Raw genomic sequence first — 22,404 nt, 5'->3', positions numbered from 1 at the left:
GTCCTTGATGTTGCATATCTTGCGCATGGACTACTCAGTTTGTATATTTTGCTTATTTTTTTCATAGTTCCACACAACTTCTTCCTGTTTTCTCGATTGATCTGTGTTCCGTTTTTCAAGGCCTATCCACTATGCCAACTTATAACTAAATCTGAGGGGGGTGCGATGGGGAGGTTCCCTTGTTAGAACAGCTCTGTTTCCGATGGGTACCTATTAAATTCTACATATGACTTAATATCATCTGCAGCGCAGTGATGTTGCCTTTAAAATATTTAAAAGTAAATTTTCATTCAAAGCCAGTCCTTTATAACTTTGTTTATCAAGCCAGATTTCATCTCACCACAATATGGTACACAGTCTAACTGTTTCACGCTTGAAATCTTCTGTACAGTCCTCCAGCAGATTGGGTTTCCAGCTGTTTATATTTTTTGCAGTTTTCCTTCTTGACAAGTACTTTATAAAAGCATTACTGTAGTGACTATGCAGTCACCAGCCTCACACTCCTTCACTAACAAGTTCAGAACAGTCATCCAACAGAACATCAAACGTATCATGTACCAGTACATATTAATAGTGTTTTATATGTACAAAATGAAATTTTTATTCTTCTTTACTCTTAAATGTGTAGTTTAATCTTCATATCTTTTGTATCTTTTACTCCACTGAAGAATATTTAAAGTTATGACATGTGTTATATGCCTACTGAATGTTAAAGTGTTTTATTGTAACCTTAAATAAGTATGCCTAGAAATCACTTTTAGAAGTGTACTTATACCTTGCCTTGTCCAATGCCATATGCAAAAGATGCTTTTGTAAACAACAGGACCAATAAATACAATCAGAATCTGTTCAGTTCCTGCAACTGCATCATTAGTATCTGACAGCTTGATTAATAACAATGCCAGTGTCAGCAGATGAGTAGCTGGCATTTTGAACTTCTGTGTCAAGCTCATATGTTCAAACCAAGCTAAAATAGGATTTTAATTTGTTAAAGACTCAAAAATCCACTGTAACCAGTGACCTGTTGTGGTACTATTATACAAAGTGTACATTAAGTTAGGGAACACTTTCAATTATTTATTGCACAAAAACCAAACATTGTACAGATATCATACGTATGTCATTTTGAAGAGAAAGCCTGAAAGTTTTCTTTTTCATATATACTGCAACACTGTAGTTTGGTAATTTGCCAATAGTCAGCATTAGTCGCAAACATGGCGAGTTCAGGTGTGGAGTGATCTTTTTGTGTGTTGGAGTTCGACAAAACCAAGTGTGCTACAGGTGTTCAACGGTTGTTTAGAACCAAGTATGGTAAGAAGCCAACAACAAGGAAGGCCATTTACCACCGGAACAACAAATTCATTATGACGGGCTGCTTTGCCCAGCAAAGAGAAGCGGACATCCGAGTGTGAGTGAAGTGAATGTGGAGAGCGTACGAGAGACATTCATAACAAGTCCAAAGAAATCAGAGCATCGTGCATCCTGTGAACTCAAAAGGGCTCTAAATTAGACTCTCCATTCAACTTTCAGCAGGATGGGGCTCCACCCCATTTTCATTGTGAAAGTTCGTGGGCACCTGAACACGGAGCTGCCACATTGATGGATTGGCCGTGCTACAGAAGGGGACAGCTGTTTCATCAAATGGCCACCCCGATCACCAGATTTCACTCTGTGTGACTTTTTTCTGCGGGGAAACATTAAAGATCTGGTGTATGTACCGCCTGTACCATGTGATGCAGCAAAGCGGGAAGCGACTGCCACAGTTGACAATGCCATGGTGGGACAAGTATTGATTACCGTATTGACGTCTGCCGGGTCACATATTGAACGTTTGTAAAAAGAACTTTCAGAGTTTCTCTTCAAAATGCATTATGTATGACATCTGTACAATGTTTAGTTCTTGTGCAATAAATAATTGAACGTGTTCCCAGACTTTATGTACACCCTGTATAATAGTGTCACTATTAAATACAAAAGAAATGAAAACATTGATTTTACGTCTCTAAGTTTCTATATCCTTGAAGATACTTTTCAGTATCCCCCCCTCCTCCCTACCTAACCGTCCTCCCCCCCCCCCCCCCCCTCTAAAAACACAAACACACACACACACACACACACACACACACACACTCACTCTACGTGGCTCTTCTCATTGACCAGTGACTTGTCGCTTGTCTGCAGGCGGGCTACCCCAAGTGGTCACTCAGCAGCCCATCATCTGGTGAGCGGGAGGCAATGCCCTTCTCGTACCTGCCATCTGGCGGCCATGTCATGTACCTGCCAGATGGTGATGTGGACGTGGAGCCCCCGCTGCCGCCCAGGAGCCGTGCCCGGCAGCGACAGGGCCCCCTGTGGGATGCCGCACCTCTCTCAAAGTCTTGCGGTGACATCTCCGTCTGTGAAATGAGACAGGTAGCCCACTACCAGCCTGCACATTTTTGTGTTTCTCTCACGTCACCAAGCATTCTACACTGTTCTTCTCTGTCACAGTCATTGTAATTTCAAATTCCGCCAGACTGAGCATGTTGTCATGTTACTGGGCTCCTATCTGCAGTTTGAATCCCCTTCTGGGGACCCTGCTTCATATTTTACCTACCATGTGCCATTGCACAGTCAGCTGCAGCCTTGAAAGCGCATATATGTTTATACTGTGATCACTTTTCTTCAGCCGACAAGTTACTTTGTAGCGAAGCCTAGGACATGTCATTGTTTATTGACACTAATTTGATTTGTAATTTGGTTTCAGGATACTATACTGTCTCCATTCCTTCCTTTTTTAAACTGATTATCTGATGATTACTTGGTGAAACATGAAACCTGGTAATGGTAACAGGCCTGAAGCTAAAATATAATTTAAAAAATGTAAAAATGAGGTTAAAGCATATCCATCACCTGAAGTGCTTTAGGAAGAACACAGAAAACTTGAAATCAAATTAACATCTGTACATGACGGTATATACTATATTTTGCTACACAGTAACTTGTGAGTTGAAGACACCCAGAAAGTTGTTCAGGTTGGAAACATGTATGTGGTCTTAAGGATGCAGCTGACTGTGTAACAACACTGCTTTGGCAACTCTTAGATTGCAGATCTATTATTAATAATATTGAAAATGGAAAACTGATTGCAAGAGAAAGCTTTCTCAAAGTGAAAACTACTAAAAACATAATTGAATTACTGATGTTGGTCAGCTAGATGTCCACTAGAAGTAGGACAGACAATGCCAACCTGCTGGTGCAATTAGTAAACTAGTATTTGGCAGTCACAAGTATATAATAAACTCCAGTATGATATACTGATAAATTGAGGTACTATTAAACAAGTGGAAACTAACAGAAAAAGCAGCCCCCCCCCAAAAAAAAACAGAGAAAGAGATGTTTAACATATCAGAAGACACTCTGAAAAAGGCTTTTTTATAGGAATCACTTTGTTCTTCTAACAGCTCCTTCCAGCAAGTCGTAGAAGGGGACTTTGTCCAATGTGGAGATGATGAGTCAATTTTTCTGCAACCCATCTAAGTGGATCCTGATTGGAAGCTAATGTGCTGCCTTAAGGGCTTGCTGCTGTCCTGCAATGGCAGCTGCCCTCAGCTCTTGTCGGAAACAAACTTGCGACGACTGGTGGTGAGGAAGCGGCACTTTCCTTGGGAGTGCCATTAGTGGGAGCATGCTGCTACATTTGTTACCAGAAGGTTCAAATAACATATGAGTATTTTAGAAATACTCTATGAATTGAAATGGGGATCCTGGGGAGGGGGGGGGGGGGGGGGGCACGGGGAAGTGGTTCTTTTCGTGAAACACTACTGAAAAAGTTTAGACAAACAGCATTTCTGACAAATTGCAAAATGATCCAATGACTACCAACATACATCTCGTGCAAGGACCATGAAGAAAAGATGCCTCATGCAGAGGCAATTAGGCAGTTTTTTATTCCTCACTCCATTTTCGAGTGGAACATGCAAGAAAATGACTAGCTGTAATATAAGGTACACTCCACAATGCACTGTATGGTGACTTGTGTAGTATGTGTATAGCTGTAGACACCTCTTATTGGTGTAGGAGGCAAGTATTGACCTCTCTGGGATGTAGATGGCGTCTTTAACATTTCTGAAATCATTAGTTAGTGATCAACAAAGTTATTTTTCCAATACAATAGTGCATTTCCGTAAACCAACAAGGAATTTTGTTTAGTAATTTTCTGGTTTCCTGGTTAAGTGTTGCAGTTTAGTACGCATACATGTGCTTGGCAGAAAGAACCTCATATCAGAGTCTGGAGTTATTGGCTAGTACAGGTGGTGTTTAATGAAGGAGACATACTTGGTGAGATACATCTGAAGCCAATAAATTGAACTTGATTCTATGGAAACTTTAAGTGTCATATTTTTGTGCGATTTTTTCCCTGTTAGCTTTAAACTTTCATCATATCCCATTTTGATCTTTCTTTTTTTACATGATTGAGGATTAATTATAGTCAGTTTACTGGCCATTAGCAGTAAATGTCATTCAATCCAATGGCCAGATCTGAAAATTGTGTTAAACAGTTGCCTAGCTACAGCGCACTAATTGTAGTCTTACTTGCAGATGCCATTGTTTTTAAACTCATATGAGAGGGAGTGGGAAGAAGAGTGATGTCTTCATGACATGGAAGCCTGTATTGCCTCAAGTGTTACATGTTGCCCCCTTTTAGTTCCCTGTGATAATACGGTACAAGAACGTCCCCCACCTGATAACATAACAAATTCCTGGAAAGGAAACTTCATTTTCTTGGCTTTATTCTCATCAGATAGTTGCCATTGTATCCAGAGAAAAAACATCTTGTGGTAGTCCACCACATTGTGTATGACATACAGTACACAGCCCATGGAGATCTTGAGTTTGTGTGCAATCTGCTTCACAAGAATGTAACGATCAGCTTGAGTCAAATCTTCTATACTGTCTTCATTGACATCTGAGATGGTCATACATAGCAGCTCTGAGCTTTGCTTGTCTTGCACATTTGTTCTACCTTTATCAAATTACCTGCACAAAAACCACATCCATTTTTGTGATGTTACATGCACTCCGTATCATAAATGACCACGGCAGGCATATGCATTGTGCACAGTCCACTTATAGCGATTAGCACACAGATGTATTATTTAGTATAAACATTGCAGTCCTTCTTATATAGACTGACTTATTTTTTATATAGTTGCATTCAGACCCAATGTTAGACACGGTGGTACAAATTGCAAAGTCGGAGGAGTCGATTGCTATTGTGCAAAGTGTGGTTGTGGACAACCGGCAGTGGGCAAAACTTGATGAGACACGCCAGAGTGACAGGCCCCCATTGGAGACTATGTAAGCTTCAGTGACAATGTTGTTGAAGCAGACAGTACCAGGATGTGTACTCAGAGTCCCAGTGCCAGCCCACACTGGACTGCTCTCGGTCTCTGCTACAGGAGTCTTCACAGTAGGCACAGAGCAGTATACTTCACAGCACCAGATTTGTGCCTCTGTGTGTGGCACTCTTGCCCAGATTGCTGGTCATTATATGAGAGGAGACAGTGCCTCCATTTCTTGCAACTTGTCGGGCCTGCTGCACACCGGGACACTTAGCAGTCGTGCAGAAAATGTTAGCTAGCTGTGCTGTGAGGCAACGTCCCCATGTTCCCAATCTGGTCTACGAGCACACCAGCTGGCCTACAGCCACACCATGTTATGGTAGTTTCAATTAGACAGAAGAGCCTTACGCCCAGTCTGATCAGTTTGGATAGTTATCAGTGGCTGGGATGCCACCCCTTACAGCACTCTGTGCCAAGTGGCATTTTTAGTAGGCAGCAGATTCCCTTCAAGAGACTACTACTAGTTGCAACCAAATACAAACATGTAGGGACATTTTGGTTGTAAATTCATAGTAGGTGAAAACTAATATTTTCAGACTTGATGTTTTCTCCATTTTTGAATTTTATGTAGTTAATAAAGTTAACCTTGTCTCCCAGGTGGTGCCATTTCAGAACTTGAAGGCATTACTGCAGTCATTAAATCAACTTTCTGGTAAGTACCTGGATAGAGCCACCAATTTTGAGGCCTACATTACATTGAAACCATCTATAGCTCCTAACATCTGTTGAGCTTGCTCCATGCTGTTTGCTGTGTGAGATAAGTGGAGGCAGAACTCGACAGATGGCAGAATCTCGAGGTGATATAACTGGTTTCATTGACCAAAGAGCTGCCTACAAGTAAATGATCCAGAAACCTACTGGCAGTGTTAAACTATGCAGCCAATTAAAGCACGTGGTAAACTTACAGAGTGAAATAGATGTTTATCGCATACCACATCCTGAGGAGTTATTGGGTAAGTTAGCCTGCAGTCAGTATTTGTCCACAATTGACCTCAGACATGCATACTTGTGGTTGCCATTTGACACCGAGTCTTGGTGGATTTTAGTGTTAAATACTCCTTTCAGGATATACCTTTATAACTGGTTGCCATTTGAGATAGCTTCAGCTCGAGGAAAATTCCAGCATTTTGTTGAGCAATTTATAAGACATTTTGTGCTGTGTCAATGATATGGATGACATTTGATTAACTGGCTCCATGAGAGAACTGCAAACACAAGGTTTGCAGGCCTTTTTCAGTGTGTGGTAAACCAATGGGCTGTGTTGCAAGTTTGAGGAATGTTTGTTTCTGCTCCTAGAGTCAAAGTTTTAGGGCATCATTTCACCTATGTTGCCAAGTTGTCCACCACACAGTGTTGCACACAACAGTTTGAGCCTTAGGTGTAGTTTTTGCTATTGAGGGTGTGCCATGCACTGTGGTCCAGACAACGGTCACCAGTTTGTGTCAGATGAATCTAAAGTGTTCTATCACCAAAATGGTATTCAGCACCTGACCACTGCACTGTTATGTGTGGTGTGAAATTCAGAGTTTGAGCAGTTGGTCAAGATATTCAAACTGTAACTCAAAAAAATTGTCATGGAGGTCCTTATAGAGGAGGCCCTGTCCAGTTTTTTGACATCTTATTCTGCAACTCCTATCAACTGGTGCAGTCCAGCTGAGATGCTGCAGCGCCATCAGCAGTATGGTATCATTGACCTATTGCATCCAGCACCGCAGTCCCCTGCGCCAAGGTCTCGGCAAGGTTCTGCCATTTGGGCACACTTGTTAAGATGGATGCCATGGGGACACAAGGTACTGTGGTGAGAAAGAAGGGGGGACAACTTATATTGTCGCCTGACTTACGAAGTTAAGCAGTTATGCCAGTGTCAAACAGAGTGATGAGCACTGCAACTCAGTTGTACAGCAGACATTCATGCAGGAGGGAGGGTCTGACCAATCCCTGCTCCAAACACTGAGTGGCACCTGCAGCATTCCCACTGCCTGCTTGACACTGGCAGTACAATGAGTGACCGTGTCCTGTGAAACCTATCATGCAGGAGAACTGTTTGCTGGGGGAAAGGGGCATTTCTTATAGGGGTAATTAGCTCCCTCCATCATCACACAGCTGGCACAGACTGTCCACTCCAGTCCTCATTCATGCTTGACCACTAGCCTCGGGTGGAGTGTCAGCTCATCACCACCCACCCGGTGTCACACATGATGTCCCAGCAGAGAGCGCCTAGGTGGAACCGTTAGGGAGCTTATCACTCTCTTTCAGTTCGTGTTTGTCCTTGGCCAGACTTCTGGATTCCCTACTTGTCAGTTAGGTTGCCAATCAGTGTTTGTTCGTGCATTTACAGCCATTTACATCTTGTTACTTGAGATATAACAGACTGTCTCTTCTGTCTACACATGGAATTTAATTTGCATGGGGCATTTGTACACTTTTAAGAGTTCTTGCTACCTTATTCCTGAATTACCCCATTGTACATACATAATTAATTATGATTAATGTTGGTATTGTTGTCATTTGTGTACTGCAGGTAGGCAGAACGCCATCACCAGAATTGCCTCCTGACGTGCGGCGGGACCGTGAGAAAGACAAAACTCATCGCTGGAACTGGGAACAAGCCAAGGAGAAAGATTGGTGTGTCTCCAGGGAGCAGCGTGCCTCTCAGTCAAACCAACATCTCAGTGATACCGATGCAACTGCCAAGAAAAATAAGGGTCGCAGGTGAGACAGCTTGTCACTCCTTGTCTGGAGTCAAACAGAAAAATTTGTATTTCTAAAAATATCAGACTTCATCCAGACACTATCAAGAGATATTAGATGCTGTAGGCCAAACAGAAGGAAAGTAAAAAGATAAGTTTTGTTGCTCCAAAAAACAAGTGTGCATGACTCAAAAACAAAAGGAATGTATGCTGTACTTAATTCCTTATCACCAATATGTTAATGTCTGTATACTGACTGTACTGGACAAAGCTGTGTGAGCCCATTAGTATCTATAGTTCCATGTTCATCATCATTGTTCCCTTGCTTTTGACATTCACAATCTCTATGTCAATGTTTTTGCACCTGTTCCACTGTACTTGGCACTAATCTACTCAAACTGCCAATTTGAGAAATGCTCCTTTTATAAGTCTTCTAGTGTCCATCCATCTAGCATACAAGAGATTTGAATTACTTTTGAATGCATTACGGGAACAGCAGTGATCAATGTCTTGTAAATAATTACTATTAAAAACAGTCTTGATCACGATTTATTTAACAAGGTGACCGGGTTCGACCACTACTGTGGTCATCTTCAGACCATTGAGTAGGAACCCCTTTCTGTTGTGACTCTCCAACAGAAAGGGGTTCCTACTCAATGGTCTGAAGATGACCACAGTAGTGGTCGAAACCGGTCACCTTGTTAAATAAATCGTGATCAAGACTGGTTTTAATAGTAATTATATACAAGAGATTTGTTTCTTTCTAAGGTGATTAGATTTTTAGTTCTTTTCCCCATGTCATATGAAGTATCATAAAATTTATGACAGTAAAAATGATATATTTTTTTTTGCTATTAGTCTCTCATTATGCTCCAGACGCGTCACTCAAAAGTTATACCATTATAAGCAGAAATATGTCAGCAAGGCAAGAAGCATAATTATGCTTCTATGTTATATCCTATGAAACTTTTATTTATTTGTTTGTATTTTTTTGAGTGTAAAAACTAGTTGTGAGAGTTCAGAAATCATGGCTATTCTTAAGAACAGTCATCCAAACAATACAAAGCATGAGACTTTTACATCTCCCATAATATCACAAATAATAGCTAAATATACATAAGGGTATCAATAATAACCATCATCATGATGAAGCAGTTTACATCCAGTGCTGCGAAAAGGTCTCTTCCAGACTTCTCCACACATTATAGGTCCAGTTCCATGGATCTAAATGATTTCTGACATCATCTGTCCACCTTCAGTTACGTATCTTTACTTATCTCTAGGAATGCAGGGATGCTTCTGTCATTCATTCACCTGGCTGCTTGTCCCAGCCTTTTCACTCCCGTAACTATTTCTGTTTCTAAATGCTCTCTTGATTTTTTCTTTTATATAAAGTCTACCACACAACTTACCTAACTTTAAATGCAGAATTTAGATTTTTGGATAATTTGCTCCCTTAAGGACATGTCACTAACTGTACAAATCGAATAGCTCATTTCCCTTATTTATGTTTCGCAAGATTGAACTCTACATCTATTTACACCTACATGTATACTTTGAAACCACTGTGGAGTGAATGGCAGTGGGTAGTTCCCACTGTACAGTTATTGGGGCTTTTTCACATTCAGTTCACATATGGAGCATTGGAAGGATGATTGCTTAAACATATCTGTGTAAACAGTAATTATACTAGTTTTGTCATCATGATCCCTATGGAAGTGATACATAGGGGATTGCAGTATATTCCTAGAGTTATCATTTACAGCTAGCTCTAGAAACTTCCTTACAAAGTAGCTTGTACCTGTCTTCAAGCATTTCTCAGTTCTGTACTTTCAGTATAAAAGTGATTCTCTAACATGGGTAAAACAAGCCTGTGACCATTTGGGCTGCCCCTCATTGTATACATTCAGTGCCTCTTTTAGTCCCAAAATTTGAGATATATTCCAGGATTGGTCCCACAAGTATTTTGTGTACAGTCTCGTTTGTAGACAGGTCTCATTTTCCCAGTATTCTACCAATAAACTGCAGTCTGCCACCTGATTTACCTATGACTGAGCCTATGTGATCATTCCACTTAATACTCATAGTAGACTTTGTTTTTGCACTTCTGAAGAGCACAAATTTATATTTTTGAATAGTTACAGTAAGTTGCCAATCTTTGAGCCACTTCGAAATCTTACAACATCTCACTGAACATTTGCGCACCTTTTTCAGACAGTACTTATTACAAATAACTGCATCCTCTGCAAAAAGTGTTGAGGTTGCTATTAATATCGTGCACAAGGTTGTTAATATATGACATGAATAGCAATTATCCCAACACACCTTCCTGGGTACTCTTGAAGTCAATGACTCTCCATCCAGGATAACTTGCTGTGTGTACTCACACAAAAAAATCCTCAGACCAGTCACGAATCCGGGTAACACATATGAGCATACTTTAATACCAAGTGTATGTGTGGTACTGAGTTGAATGTCTTTTGTAACTTGAGAAGCACTGCATGAGTCCAGCTGCCTTGATTTCATGGCTTTCAGGATATCATGTGGGGAAAGTGTGATTTGGGTTTCACAGGATGAATGTTTCTACAGTCCATACTTGTTGGAATTGATGAGGTCATTCTGTTCAAGATACTTAATTACATTTGAGTTGAGAACTTGTTCCAAGATTCTTCAACAAATGTCAACGTCAAGGTTATTCAACAGTAGTTTTGTGGATCACTTCTGTTGCACTTCTTGTAGATGGATGTGACTTGTGCATTCTTCTGACAACTGAGCACAGTTTTTTGATTGAAAGATATTCAGTATATTATGGTTAAAAGGGAGGCTCTAGAATCTGATCAGTATAGAATCTGATAGGGATTCCAACAGGTCCTGGAGGTTAGTTCCATATTTTACTCATATTTGCAGTAGTGTGAGAATTAAATTGGGGCATGACTCTTGGTTCTCCTGTATAAAGGAACATTTTGAAGTGGAGTTAAAATTTTGCTTTGCTAGCCTCAATTTCAGGTCCCGTCTCATGCATTCTATTTTGTACTTTGGCAGTCATTGTTGCTACAACTACCTCATGGTCACTGTGTACAGTTTCAATGTGGACAACCTCAAAGAGCTCAGGTCTATTTGTTGTCATGGACATTAAGTTTAGTGCCACTAACAGCCTTTACATATGACTAGAATTTCCTCAGGTTTTTTTGAAATATCTTTTGATAATATTGTGCTATGCCTTCTTGACAGTCAGACACATTTCATCCAGCAGCTCTCTATCTACAGCCCTCTGCTTTGTTTTACACCTGCACTCAAAATTAAAAAGAAAAAAAGAAGGAGTTATTCAAATGAGATAGAATTGGTAGATGTAACATACATATACAGAAGAACTGGATGTTTATTCAAGAGAAAGAGCTTCACAAATTGAGCAAGTCAATAATGCACAGGTCCACCTCTGGCTCTTATGAAAGCAGTTATTCAACTTGGCAGTGATTGACAGAGTTGTTGGATGTCCTTCTGAGGGTTATCATGCCAAATTATTTCTGATTGGTGCATTATATCTTCAAAATCCTGAGCTGGTTGGAGGACTTTGCCCATAATGCTACAAACATTCTCAATTTGGGAGGGATTTGGCGACCTTGCTGTCCAAGGTAGGGTTTTGCAAGCACAAAGACAGCAGTAGAAACTCTTGCCATATGCAGGCAGGCATTATCTTACTGAAATGTGAGCCCAGGCTGGCTTGCCATGAAGGGCAACAAAATAGGGCATAGAATATTGTCAACATACTGTTGTGCTGAAAGTATGACATGGATGACAACCAAAGGGGTCCTGCTATGAAATGTAATGACACCCCAGAACATCACTCCTGGTTGTCAAGCCATATGGTGGACAGCAGTAAGATCGGTAGTCCACCACTGTCCAGGGCACCTTCAGACACATCTTCACTGGTCATAGGGGCTCGGTTTGAAATGGGACACATCACTGATTCTACTTCCGTTAATGAGATTCCATCTGGATGACCAGCAAAGATGCATCTGGAGACGCCTCAGAGAGTAGAGGGATACCAACCTGAATCTCGCCACCATACAGCCAGACAATGTCACAGCAGGAGACCTTTGTCCACAGCTCGTGATCTCACGGTCCCACTCTCACTTCCTGAGCACGGGGTTCCAGGTTCTATTCCCGGTGGGGTCAGGGATTTTCACCTACCTCGAGATGACTGGGTGTTTGTGTTATCCTCATCATTTCATCGTCATTCATGAAAGTGGTGAGATTGGACTGAGCAAAGGTTGGGAATTTGTACAGGTGCTGATAAATGTGCAGTTGAGCGCCCCAAAACCCAAGCATCATCATCATCATCATCATCACCACCAGGACACCTTTGGTTGTCATCTGTGGCACCCTTGCAGCATAGTGGTACACTGATAATATTCTACATCCCATTTTGTTGCCCTTCATGGAAAGTCATATTGGGCTGACATTTGAGCAAGATATGCCTGCCTGCCCACACATGGTGAGAGTTTCTACTGTTTGTCTTCATGCTTCCCAAACCCAACCTTGGCCAGAAAGGTCACCAGATCTCTCCCCAATCGGGAATTTTTGGAGCATTATGGGCAAAGTCCTCCAACCGGCTCAGGATTTTGACAATCTAATGCATAAAATGGACAGAATGTGGCACAATATCCATCAGAACAACATCCAATAACTCTATTAATCTATCTCAAGCTGAATAATCACCTTCATAAGGGCTGGAGGTGGACCAATTTGTTACTGACTTGCTCAATTTGTAAAGCTCTTTTTCTTGAATAAATCATCCATTTTTTCCTGAAATTGTAATCATTTGGTTGTCTGTACATGTACTTCATGTCTACTGATTTCTGTCTCAACTATTCTTTTAAATTTGAGCAACAGTTTGTGTACATACTCCCATCCTGAGCTAAAAGTTTGAAGCTCTTCATTCAAATTTGGTATTTCTGCTTCACTGTCTAGTTTCCAGAACATATAAATCTTCATACTTTGTTTAGTTGCCCTTTGTACTTTGGTAATCAATACTGGTGCAACTCTCTCGTGGTACTGATACCACTTCCAATGTGGACATTCTCAAAGAGGTTGGGTCTGTTTGTTGCCATTACACCCATTTCAGTCACGGATGGGACTCCATACTATCTGTTCTAGGTAGTCTAAGAACAAAAACTTGTAATGTTTTGCACAGTATCTTGTCACTCCCATCACTAACAAAACTGTAATTATCCCAATTCATTATTGTAAAATTAAAGTCTTCTTTGCTGATCACATTATGAGTGGGGAACTTACGTACTGTTAGAAATGAAACTTTCTCTAAAGTTTTTGGTTACATGAGGAGGTGAGTTTAGTGATTGATAGAAGGATCCAGTTATAGCTTTATGTTCACTCCTGATACTGAGTCTTTCACAAACAATCTCACATGCAGCTTCAATTTCTATCTAAGTGATTTTGATTATCTTGTCTACTGTGATAAATACACCACTTCCATTTCCCATTTGCCTACCCTTTTGATATATGTATAAATTTTCCCCAAAAATCTCAGTGCAGTCTATCTAAAGTCTTAGCCATATTTCTGTGCCCAGTACTATGTGTACTACTTCTTAGGAGTCCTTCAAACTCTGGCACTTCATTGAAAATGCTTTGTCAATTAACCACTAGGATTTTAATATTCTCACCTGTGGGGGGGATCTTACACTGGTACTTCCGGGTCTCTCACAGATATGGACTGGACAGAGAGCTGCCTACTCTAAAAACTTTGTGTGCACCCTATAAACAGTCAGTTACCTGGGTAGCAGCCTCTGATGTATAGTGCACACTTGGACCATTTAGGGGGACTCACGTTCAGAGCCCTATGGCATAAATATAAGACATCACAGCCTAGCTTGTCTCAGAATCTTTGCAGTCTCTGGTTCAAGCCTTCCACTTCCTTAAATCGCTTCAGGCAAATACTGGGATGGCTCCTTTGAAAGGTCACAGCTTCCTTCTCCTTCCTTCCCTAATCCGATGGGAACAATGACCTCGCTGTTTGGTCCCCTCCCCCAAATCAACCAGCTAACCAAGCACCTTGAACTTGTTGGGTATGGGGATGGGTGTAACACACAGAGTTCTCCATGGTCCCTGTCTCCCCTGTACAGGGCACCTAGATGTACCACTGACATGACCCTCACTGTCAAGTGGACCATTGGTAATAAGTCCTGTAATTCCTGCAGAGGAGACAGTACACACAGGAAAAGATTGTACTTGAGGTACCACTGGAACCTCTGACACACACCTCCAAGGATTCCTCCCATACACTCGTTTCTTGCAGTATCAAGTCGCTTAATAGTAGTCATGGTGATTTCCAGCTGCTTGTATCCATCAATTATGTATGTTGCAACATTTTACTAGCTACCAGTTCATATGTAGGATCCAAGAATTTAGTATGGTTGCAGTGAAGTCACAATAGTAAATAATAATACTTATCTTCCAGTTTGTTCAGGCATTGACAATCAAGGTGTGTAGGTTTTTGTGGCAAACAAACATTTTCCATGTTTTTGTTACGCAAGACATTTTTGCGACAAACTAATGAAATGATCACACTGTAATTTAACTTTCACTTGCATTTTAATGACTATTTAGCAATTTTTCTGAATACAAATACAAAACTGACTCAAATTTGATTAGAAATGGAGCACCATACAACTTTTACAACTGACTGCCAACAACTCAACAACTAACTTGCAAACTCTTATGCCTGTCTCTTTACACATTATTGACAGTAAAAATTAATAAATCATTGTTGAAATTACAATTTTAACAAATTTTACAGTCACAAAGTTTAATTTTGATTAAATTTGATTGCACTACATGTTGAAATGTAAATACAAACTGACTTCTCAAATTAATGAAGTATTCAGTTATCACATCTGAAGTTCATAAAAAAACAAGTTTTAAAAATATTTAGTTATTAAGTTTTTGTTCCCCTAATAATTAATGCATTTCCAGCTTTATTTTGAGCATTTATTACTAAACTGTATATTTTTGAGTGATGTGTATGTCTTCACCAAAAATTATATGCAAACACTAAATGATGTTTACACATCTGACTAATGCAGCTTTTACATATTGACGAAAGAATTAACTTACATTCCAGGCAATGATGACAAAGTTTTGAATAATCAACATAAATGAGTTTGAATATTTGTCTAACGAAACAGAGGGTGGGTCAAGTTGTTTGGTAAATATGACATTGGTCACTTAATTATAGTGTCTCTTGGTCTGCCATATTACACTGTATTCGAGAACAGCATTCACAGTGTGGCTGCATTGTGGCTTGAACAATGTATTACAGAACAGTAAACAACGTACTTTAAAATAAGCTTGCTGATTTTCTTTTAATTTCTGTACCTGTTAAGTAAAAGTATTACTAATTCCCTTTATGAACTGAAGAAATTAATACACAAAATGAGATTTCTATGAAGGCAGCAGAAACATTTTGTGTAAAAGTTATTAAATTCCTGAAATTTTTTGTTGTTCTAGTTGCTAACAGATTTGACAATGACATTTAAATTAATGTCACTGTCAAATCTTTAGCAATGCAGAAGACATATACACTCCTGTTAAAAGAGCTATTTACAGTAAATGAAAATCACAAATACTTATTTGCTGCGAAATTAGTTATACACAACACTTATAACTTATAAAAATTCTCAAAAGTACAATTGTACATTGACACATGTAGCTACACACTGAATTACACAATAAAATTAAGGAACAGTTGTTTTTGAGTAAGGATAGCGTTGCCAAAAGTTTCTAAAAAAACGCAAATTAAGTTTACAATTGACAATATCATAAGAGCTTTTCACAGTATTTGCAAATGTTGAAAAATAAACAATATATTACAACACACACAAATTTCGTTGACACAACTGATGAAAGATTACTCGGTTAATCACTGCTCTATGGTCAGAATATAGTGAAGCCAATACGTGGTCTTGGAGGTGATTTATCAAATTCTTTACATTCAGTTGGAAGAAATGTGCTAAATGTTCACAATCTAGGATATGTCATGGTTTTTTTTTCTTTTTGTCAATGTATTTAAATTAAATGTTTTGACTGCAGTTAATAGAGAAAACACTTATTGTTCATCAGATGATGCAGGCTTACATACACGAACTTAATCTAAGGTAACTTGAAAAACAGAGGGAGCATACAAGTGTTCAAGTGTTCTGTCATTGCAGGTTCACTTTCCAGAGCACAGTGAGGCAGATTGAGCGACGTAGGCTCGCAGAGCGATTGTCCCGTGAAGCAGAGCTGAAGGAGAGGCAGAGACTAAGTGAACTGGAGGCAATGCGCCAAGTAGAGGAAGAGTTCCAGCGGAAACGTGCACGTGAGAAAGCCAATATCCGGCAGCAACTGCGGCTCTTCTCACTGGATGAACAACTCTACTCGTCACTGCCTGCTGGTTGGGGTGGTGCACGTGCTGAGCCAGATGGTGCTGCCTCACCTCAGCCATCGCCACCGCCTGCATCCTCCCCGATAACAGGGACAACCACTGCTACATCCACACAAGTACTATCAGAATACCGTGAACCACGAAGGGAGTATCGTGACTACAGGCCCTCCTCTAGGTCAGTATCAAACAACTTTGTCCTCATTACTGTCCAGCATGGCTACCAGGCCATCAAATGCTCACTAATTCACATGGCTTGTAGGTTTCATCCCCGCACACATGATGTTCATAGATTGCATCATAAAAAAATAACCTTCAACTATTTAGAAATGTAAAGTAGGAGAATGCTATCATAAACAGTGTCTGTATAACATACATTAAGTTCACATGCTGAAGTTGTTAATAGATCCTGCAGGTTATGCAGAGGGTAGACTGTGAGCAACTGCTCGTGGTTGGAGAAGCAATCTGGGTGGTGGGGGTAAGGAGGAGGCTGGGGTGGGGAGGAGGAGGGATGGCAGGGTAGGACAGGGACATGGTGCAAATAGGGTAGGGCAGCTAGCTGCCGTCAGGAGATAAAGGTGCAGTCAGGAGGTAAATGAGGTGCAGGAGAGGGGTGGGGTGGGGGGGGGGAGGGAGGAGAGAAGTAAAAAGACTGTGGGTGTGTTGGTGGAATAGAAAGCTGTGTAATGCTGTAGTGGGAACAAGGAAAGACATAGGTGGGTGGACAATTACTACCGAACATAGACGCCAGGAGGGTTACAGGAACATAGGATACATTTCAGGTAGAGTTCCCACCTGTGCAATTCAGAATAGCTGGTGTTGGTAGGAAGGATCCAAATGACACAGGCTGTGAGACAATCACTGAAATGAAGAACGTTGTGTTGGGCAGCATGCTCAGCAACTGGGTGGTCAAGCTGTTTCATGCAGCTGTTCATACAGTTGGAGATCTTGTTGCTTGTTATGCCCATGTAGAGTGTAGCACAGTGGTTGCAGCTTAGCATGTAGATCACATTACTAGTTTCACACATAGCCCAGTCTTTGATGGCAGAGGTGATGCTTGTGACTGGACTGGAGTAGATGGTGGTGGGAGAATATATGGGGCAGGTCTAGCATCTATTACAGGGATATGAGCCATGAGGCAAGGGGTTGGGAGCAAGGGCTGTGTAGGGATGGACAAGGATATTGTGCAGGTTCAGTGGGTGGCAGAAGGAGGGTGGGAGAGGTGCGAAGGATACTCCTCATTTTAGGGCATGATGAGAGGTATATGAAACCGTGGCAGAAAATGTGATTCAGTTGCTCCAGTCCTGGGTGGTACTGAATCACAAGGGAAATGTTCTTCTGTGGCTGGACAGAGGACTTTGGGAGGTGGTGGTTGACTGGAGAGATAAGGCGGCATGGGAGATTTGTTTCTGAACAAACCTGGGAGGATAATTACAGTCTTTGAAGGCCTCAGCAGGACCCCTGATATATTTATAGAAGAATTTATTGTCACTACAGATATGATGACTACAGGTGGCAAAGATGTATGGGAGGGACTTCTTGGTATGGAATGGTGGCATCTGTCAAAGTCGAGGTATTGCTGGTGGTTGGTAGGTTTGTTATGGGCAGAGGTACTGATGTAGCCATCTTTGAGGTGGAGGTCAACATTGAGGATGGTGGCTTACTGGGTTGAGGTGGACCAGATGAAGCGAATGGGGGAGAAGCTGTTCAGGTTCTGGAGGGATGTGAATAAGGTGTCCTCACCATCCTTCATTCAGATCATGAATATGTCATCAGTGAATCTGAACGAGGTGAGGGGTTTGGGATTCTGGGTGATTAAGAAGGATTTCTCTAGATGGCCCATGAGTAGGTTGGCATAGGATGGTGCCATGAGCGTGCCCATTGCCATTCCCCAGATTTGTTTGTAGGTGATGGCTTCAAAGCAGAAGTAATTGTGGGTGAGGATATAGTTGGTCATGGTGACCAGGAAGGAGGTTGTGGGTTTCAAATCCATCAGGCATTGGGAAAGGTAGTGTTCAATAGTGGCAAGGCTATGGACATTAGGGGTGTTAGTGTAAGGGGAGGGGGCATCAGTAGTGACTAGCAGGACACCGTGTGGTCATTATTCCATACTGGATTTTCCATTGTTTGACACATATTTCATATAGCTGTAAATGAACAATTTAATTAGCAGAAAAACTGTTGCTTTTCTATAACAGTATTCAATTACTATTCATCTATCACTTCATGATTTCAAATACTCATATATGCTAATAATTAAGACATTTTTTTAACTTTTTACATTAGTCCCTAAATAATGCCAGATATTTGTACATCAAGTACCTGTGTAATTTATTGTTGCAGAGACTAGTAATGCCTACTTTTAATCTTTTGAGATTCTGTGATTCTTAATTGCCCGTGGTTAATGCTGTAAGCTACTGTCATGTAATTTATTAAGATGAGGTTACTTTGCAATGGAGTTACAATATAAATAATGCAAGTTTAATGTTTTGTCTTCTGGAAACTACCAACATTAACAAAATATTGCAGTCTGACAGATGTACCTTTCTATACTAATCATCTTTCTCTAAAATAACAAAATTTGGTGCTGCAGAACAAATATCAGTCTACAAGGGGATGTGGACTAGGGGGAAGTGTTGTACCATGCCAACAGCAGCATCCAATCACGCTGCTCTCGATGTATGTTGACTTGCTATTCCGATCATCTGATTACCTTCAACATTTCCCAAGTTTATCATTTACAATCATGTATGCACAGCTTACACTATGTTAATTATCAAAGCATAATGACATCCCATTATTCCACAAAAGTTTTAACTTGGGGTTCTAATATGGAACAAAGGTTCAAGTTAAAATGCCCAATAAAATATTTAGACTGCTACAAAAAATACTAATACCATATACTGGGGTGGTGAGGAGGAGGGAGAGCAGGGTAGGACAGGGACAGGGTGCAGATAGAGTAAGGCAGCTAGGTGCAGTCGGAAGGTAAACGGGGGGAGGGGGGGGGGGGGGATAAGGATAAGGATAAAAAATTAGATGCTCAGAAAATGACATGCATATTACAGTACCATATTTCATGTCTGTTAAATAATATTTAAATGTGGTTCAACCAAAACTCTATAAGCATTTGCCATATTTCAGTACAGTATGCTATGTACACAATGAACAAATGTGTTTAAAACTCATTTACGAAACTGAAAAGGATAGATTGCTACTCACTTCATACAGGAGGGATTGATTCACAAACAGGCACAATGAAAAAGACTGCTAAACTTTTAAGCTTTTGAGCAAGAAGTCCCATTTTCCAAGTTAGAAATAGAATGTGGGCACATTCTCTATTTTGGAAGGAGGACTTTTTTTTACCAAAAGCTTAAATGTTTAGCAGTCTTTTTCATTGTGTTTGTCTGTGACTCAGTGCCTCCTATATGTGGTGAATAACAATCTATTCTTCTCATATGGTGGTAATTCCATCCTGGACTTTCCATTGTTTTGTTTATAATCATGAATGTTCAAACACATACAAAGGCCAGAAGTCATTAATATTCTTGTGCAGATGATAATTTTATTAAGTACTAGTAGTAAGTCGAATCCATACTAGGGCTGCTGAAAACATAAATATATCCATATTTTTTCCAAAATAGTCATATACCATTAAAACTGCTGTGTTATCACGTTAGTATGTGTGTGTGTATATGAAAACAATGAATTATGAAAAGCATGTAACTGAAAAAAATTAATAATACTAGAAAACACATAATTATTGCTCTACCATATCAAAAGGAATCATTCGTCAAAACCATACTATTTTCTCAGCCAATTTTGATTCATAGGCACTTGCACATGTTTACAGAGACCTGGCAGTGACCAAAAGTACTGTGAGTTGTTGGGTGAAGCACATGTCATCATCTCAACAAGGTTGCGCAGACCTGTTCGATCTCCTGCATGCCAGCTGACTGCACACAGCTGACTTCTGCAGTGCATAGTCACTGATGGCAATTATCAAGGTTGCCACAAGTTCTCGAAATCAAAGAATTTCAAACAAGTCAGGGAAATATCAGGGGGGAAAAAAACTGGAAAAATGCCATTTTTGTCTCAGTAGATGAAACAGTTTGTTTACTGAGATGTCACACATTGTTGCTGCCTGGGTGCAGCTGAGTACATGTGCCGTTTCCCTACTCCCTCACTTTTAGTGCTTCTCCCCTTTCTACCATTCCCCTCGGCTTGCAGTCAGTTCTGCCACCACATCTTGCCACTAGCCTAGCAGCTGCCAATGAGAGGCAGGGAGGCGTGAGGAGTGGTTTTTTTGGATCTGATTCTAAGAGACTGTTGACACTGCGGCTCGAGATAGCAGTCATGTGTGCAGGTTCGAGGTAGCAGTCATGTGTGCACAAGTTGTGTCTGAGTGAATGTGTGTATGCTCTCATTTTCTGACAAAGGCTATGGCCGAAAATTTAGTAGTAAGAGTTTTATTGTCTTTTCTATGTGCCTGCCTGCTGCTCCGTGATCATCTTTAGGTGAGTTGCTACCTCGCCTCATTAGTATGGTTCTGAGAGTATCTGCACAAGTTATCTGTTGCATTGATTTATCGCCACGGTCTCATTTTGTCAACATAGTGCCTGCGACACGTGAATAGCTGGCCACATGAGTGGACTTCCATGACGGGCCAAAACCGCAGGCCATTTCTGCGGCTATCTCTAACAGATCGGGCCTGCCAATCTAAAGCCCATAGTTTCCTACTAAAGTACAAACCATGCCCATTGGATCTAGTCCCACCAATCTGCCTGCAGGCTTGGTCTGTTTGTTTGTGGGATAATGAGTCAGATTTTCGTGGTTTACCCTAAAACCCAGGACTGTGGTGCTCCTCAGCAGACCAGAGGCCATTGGGGATGGATCTCAGAAATTGTAATTGTCTCACCGCAAGTACATTGTACAGTGCAGTGTTTTATAAACATTTATTCTAGTACATTTTGGCACTTCAAAAATAATTAATATATTAGAAAGTATGGGTGGTAAGAAGAAAAAATTGTGGCAGTCGCTGACAGTTTGTACACTATGTACACAAATATTTCTCAAAAGAAAAATCACACAACACTTACAAAATAATAAACATAACACAATAACTAATAACCAACAATAATGAACATAGTAGAACCAACATTTTGTTGGTGGTCACCTATAGTGTTGATTTACACAACTCTTCCCTGCCTTATACACTTCTTTCAGGAGGCCTACTTTTTTCTGAGATCATTTCTGAAATTAGTGAAGGTATTTTAGATCTGTCTTGCAACTCCAAGGAAATGCTTATTTTTGTCACCAAAAGTGTTTCGTTTTATTGAAATAAAATAACAAAAGTGGTCTTAATGAAACACATATACCATTTGACTTGCTGTCTCCTTCTGAAAATGGTTCATTACTAAAGATGTTGACATCCTTACATTTTTTTGTTAACTTATGTCTTTACTTACCCTTGAGACCTCAAAATTTGTCAGAGAAAAATGCTAACACTTGTCTGGAAATCAGGGAATTTCACTTGGGGAAACTTGGGGAAACCTTGGTTATGCATTATGCATTACAACATTGTTCTCCTGTAGACACCCAACTTGCTCATCTCACCATGGTTCTCCAGTATAAAACCAGAAGCAGGATTACAGTGGTATCATATTTAAACAAAAGCTGTACAGCATGCTCTGCTGACTGCTCCCTATTGATCCCATAGAGAAAAGTCACACTTTTTTTGGGAGGGGTGTAGCTGAGCACTTGGTGGAAAGTTAATGTTTTCTTAAAAATTTAAAAATATTATCAAGGTTCTTGTCAAATATGACATCATATGATTGTACGCTGATACTGTCGTGTTTTAAGTTATTGCACTAAATGGAAATCAGGAAGCTTCTCT

The 22,404-nt window shown here is 40.4% G+C and overlaps 1 protein-coding gene across 1 annotated transcript in view; it reads left to right on the top strand.

Annotated features, from left to right (window-relative positions):
- The window catches only part of LOC124795599 (serine/arginine repetitive matrix protein 2-like), a 148,339-nt gene that overhangs the window by 80,010 nt on the left and 45,925 nt on the right, over positions 1 to 22,404 (top strand). Inside the window, exons 9-11 of the mRNA XM_047259670.1 lie at positions 2,182 to 2,412; positions 7,906 to 8,096; positions 16,300 to 16,689. Coding sequence (XP_047115626.1) covers positions 2,182 to 2,412; positions 7,906 to 8,096; positions 16,300 to 16,689 — 812 coding nt within the window. The remainder of the gene's footprint in view (positions 1 to 2,181; positions 2,413 to 7,905; positions 8,097 to 16,299; positions 16,690 to 22,404) is intronic.

Source organism: Schistocerca piceifrons, chromosome 4, assembly GCF_021461385.2.
Source record: "Schistocerca piceifrons isolate TAMUIC-IGC-003096 chromosome 4, iqSchPice1.1, whole genome shotgun sequence".
Taxonomy (NCBI): domain Eukaryota; kingdom Metazoa; phylum Arthropoda; class Insecta; order Orthoptera; family Acrididae; genus Schistocerca; species Schistocerca piceifrons.
The sequence above is the reverse complement of the archived record's forward strand: the minus strand, read 5'-3'. Positions and strand labels throughout refer to the sequence as shown.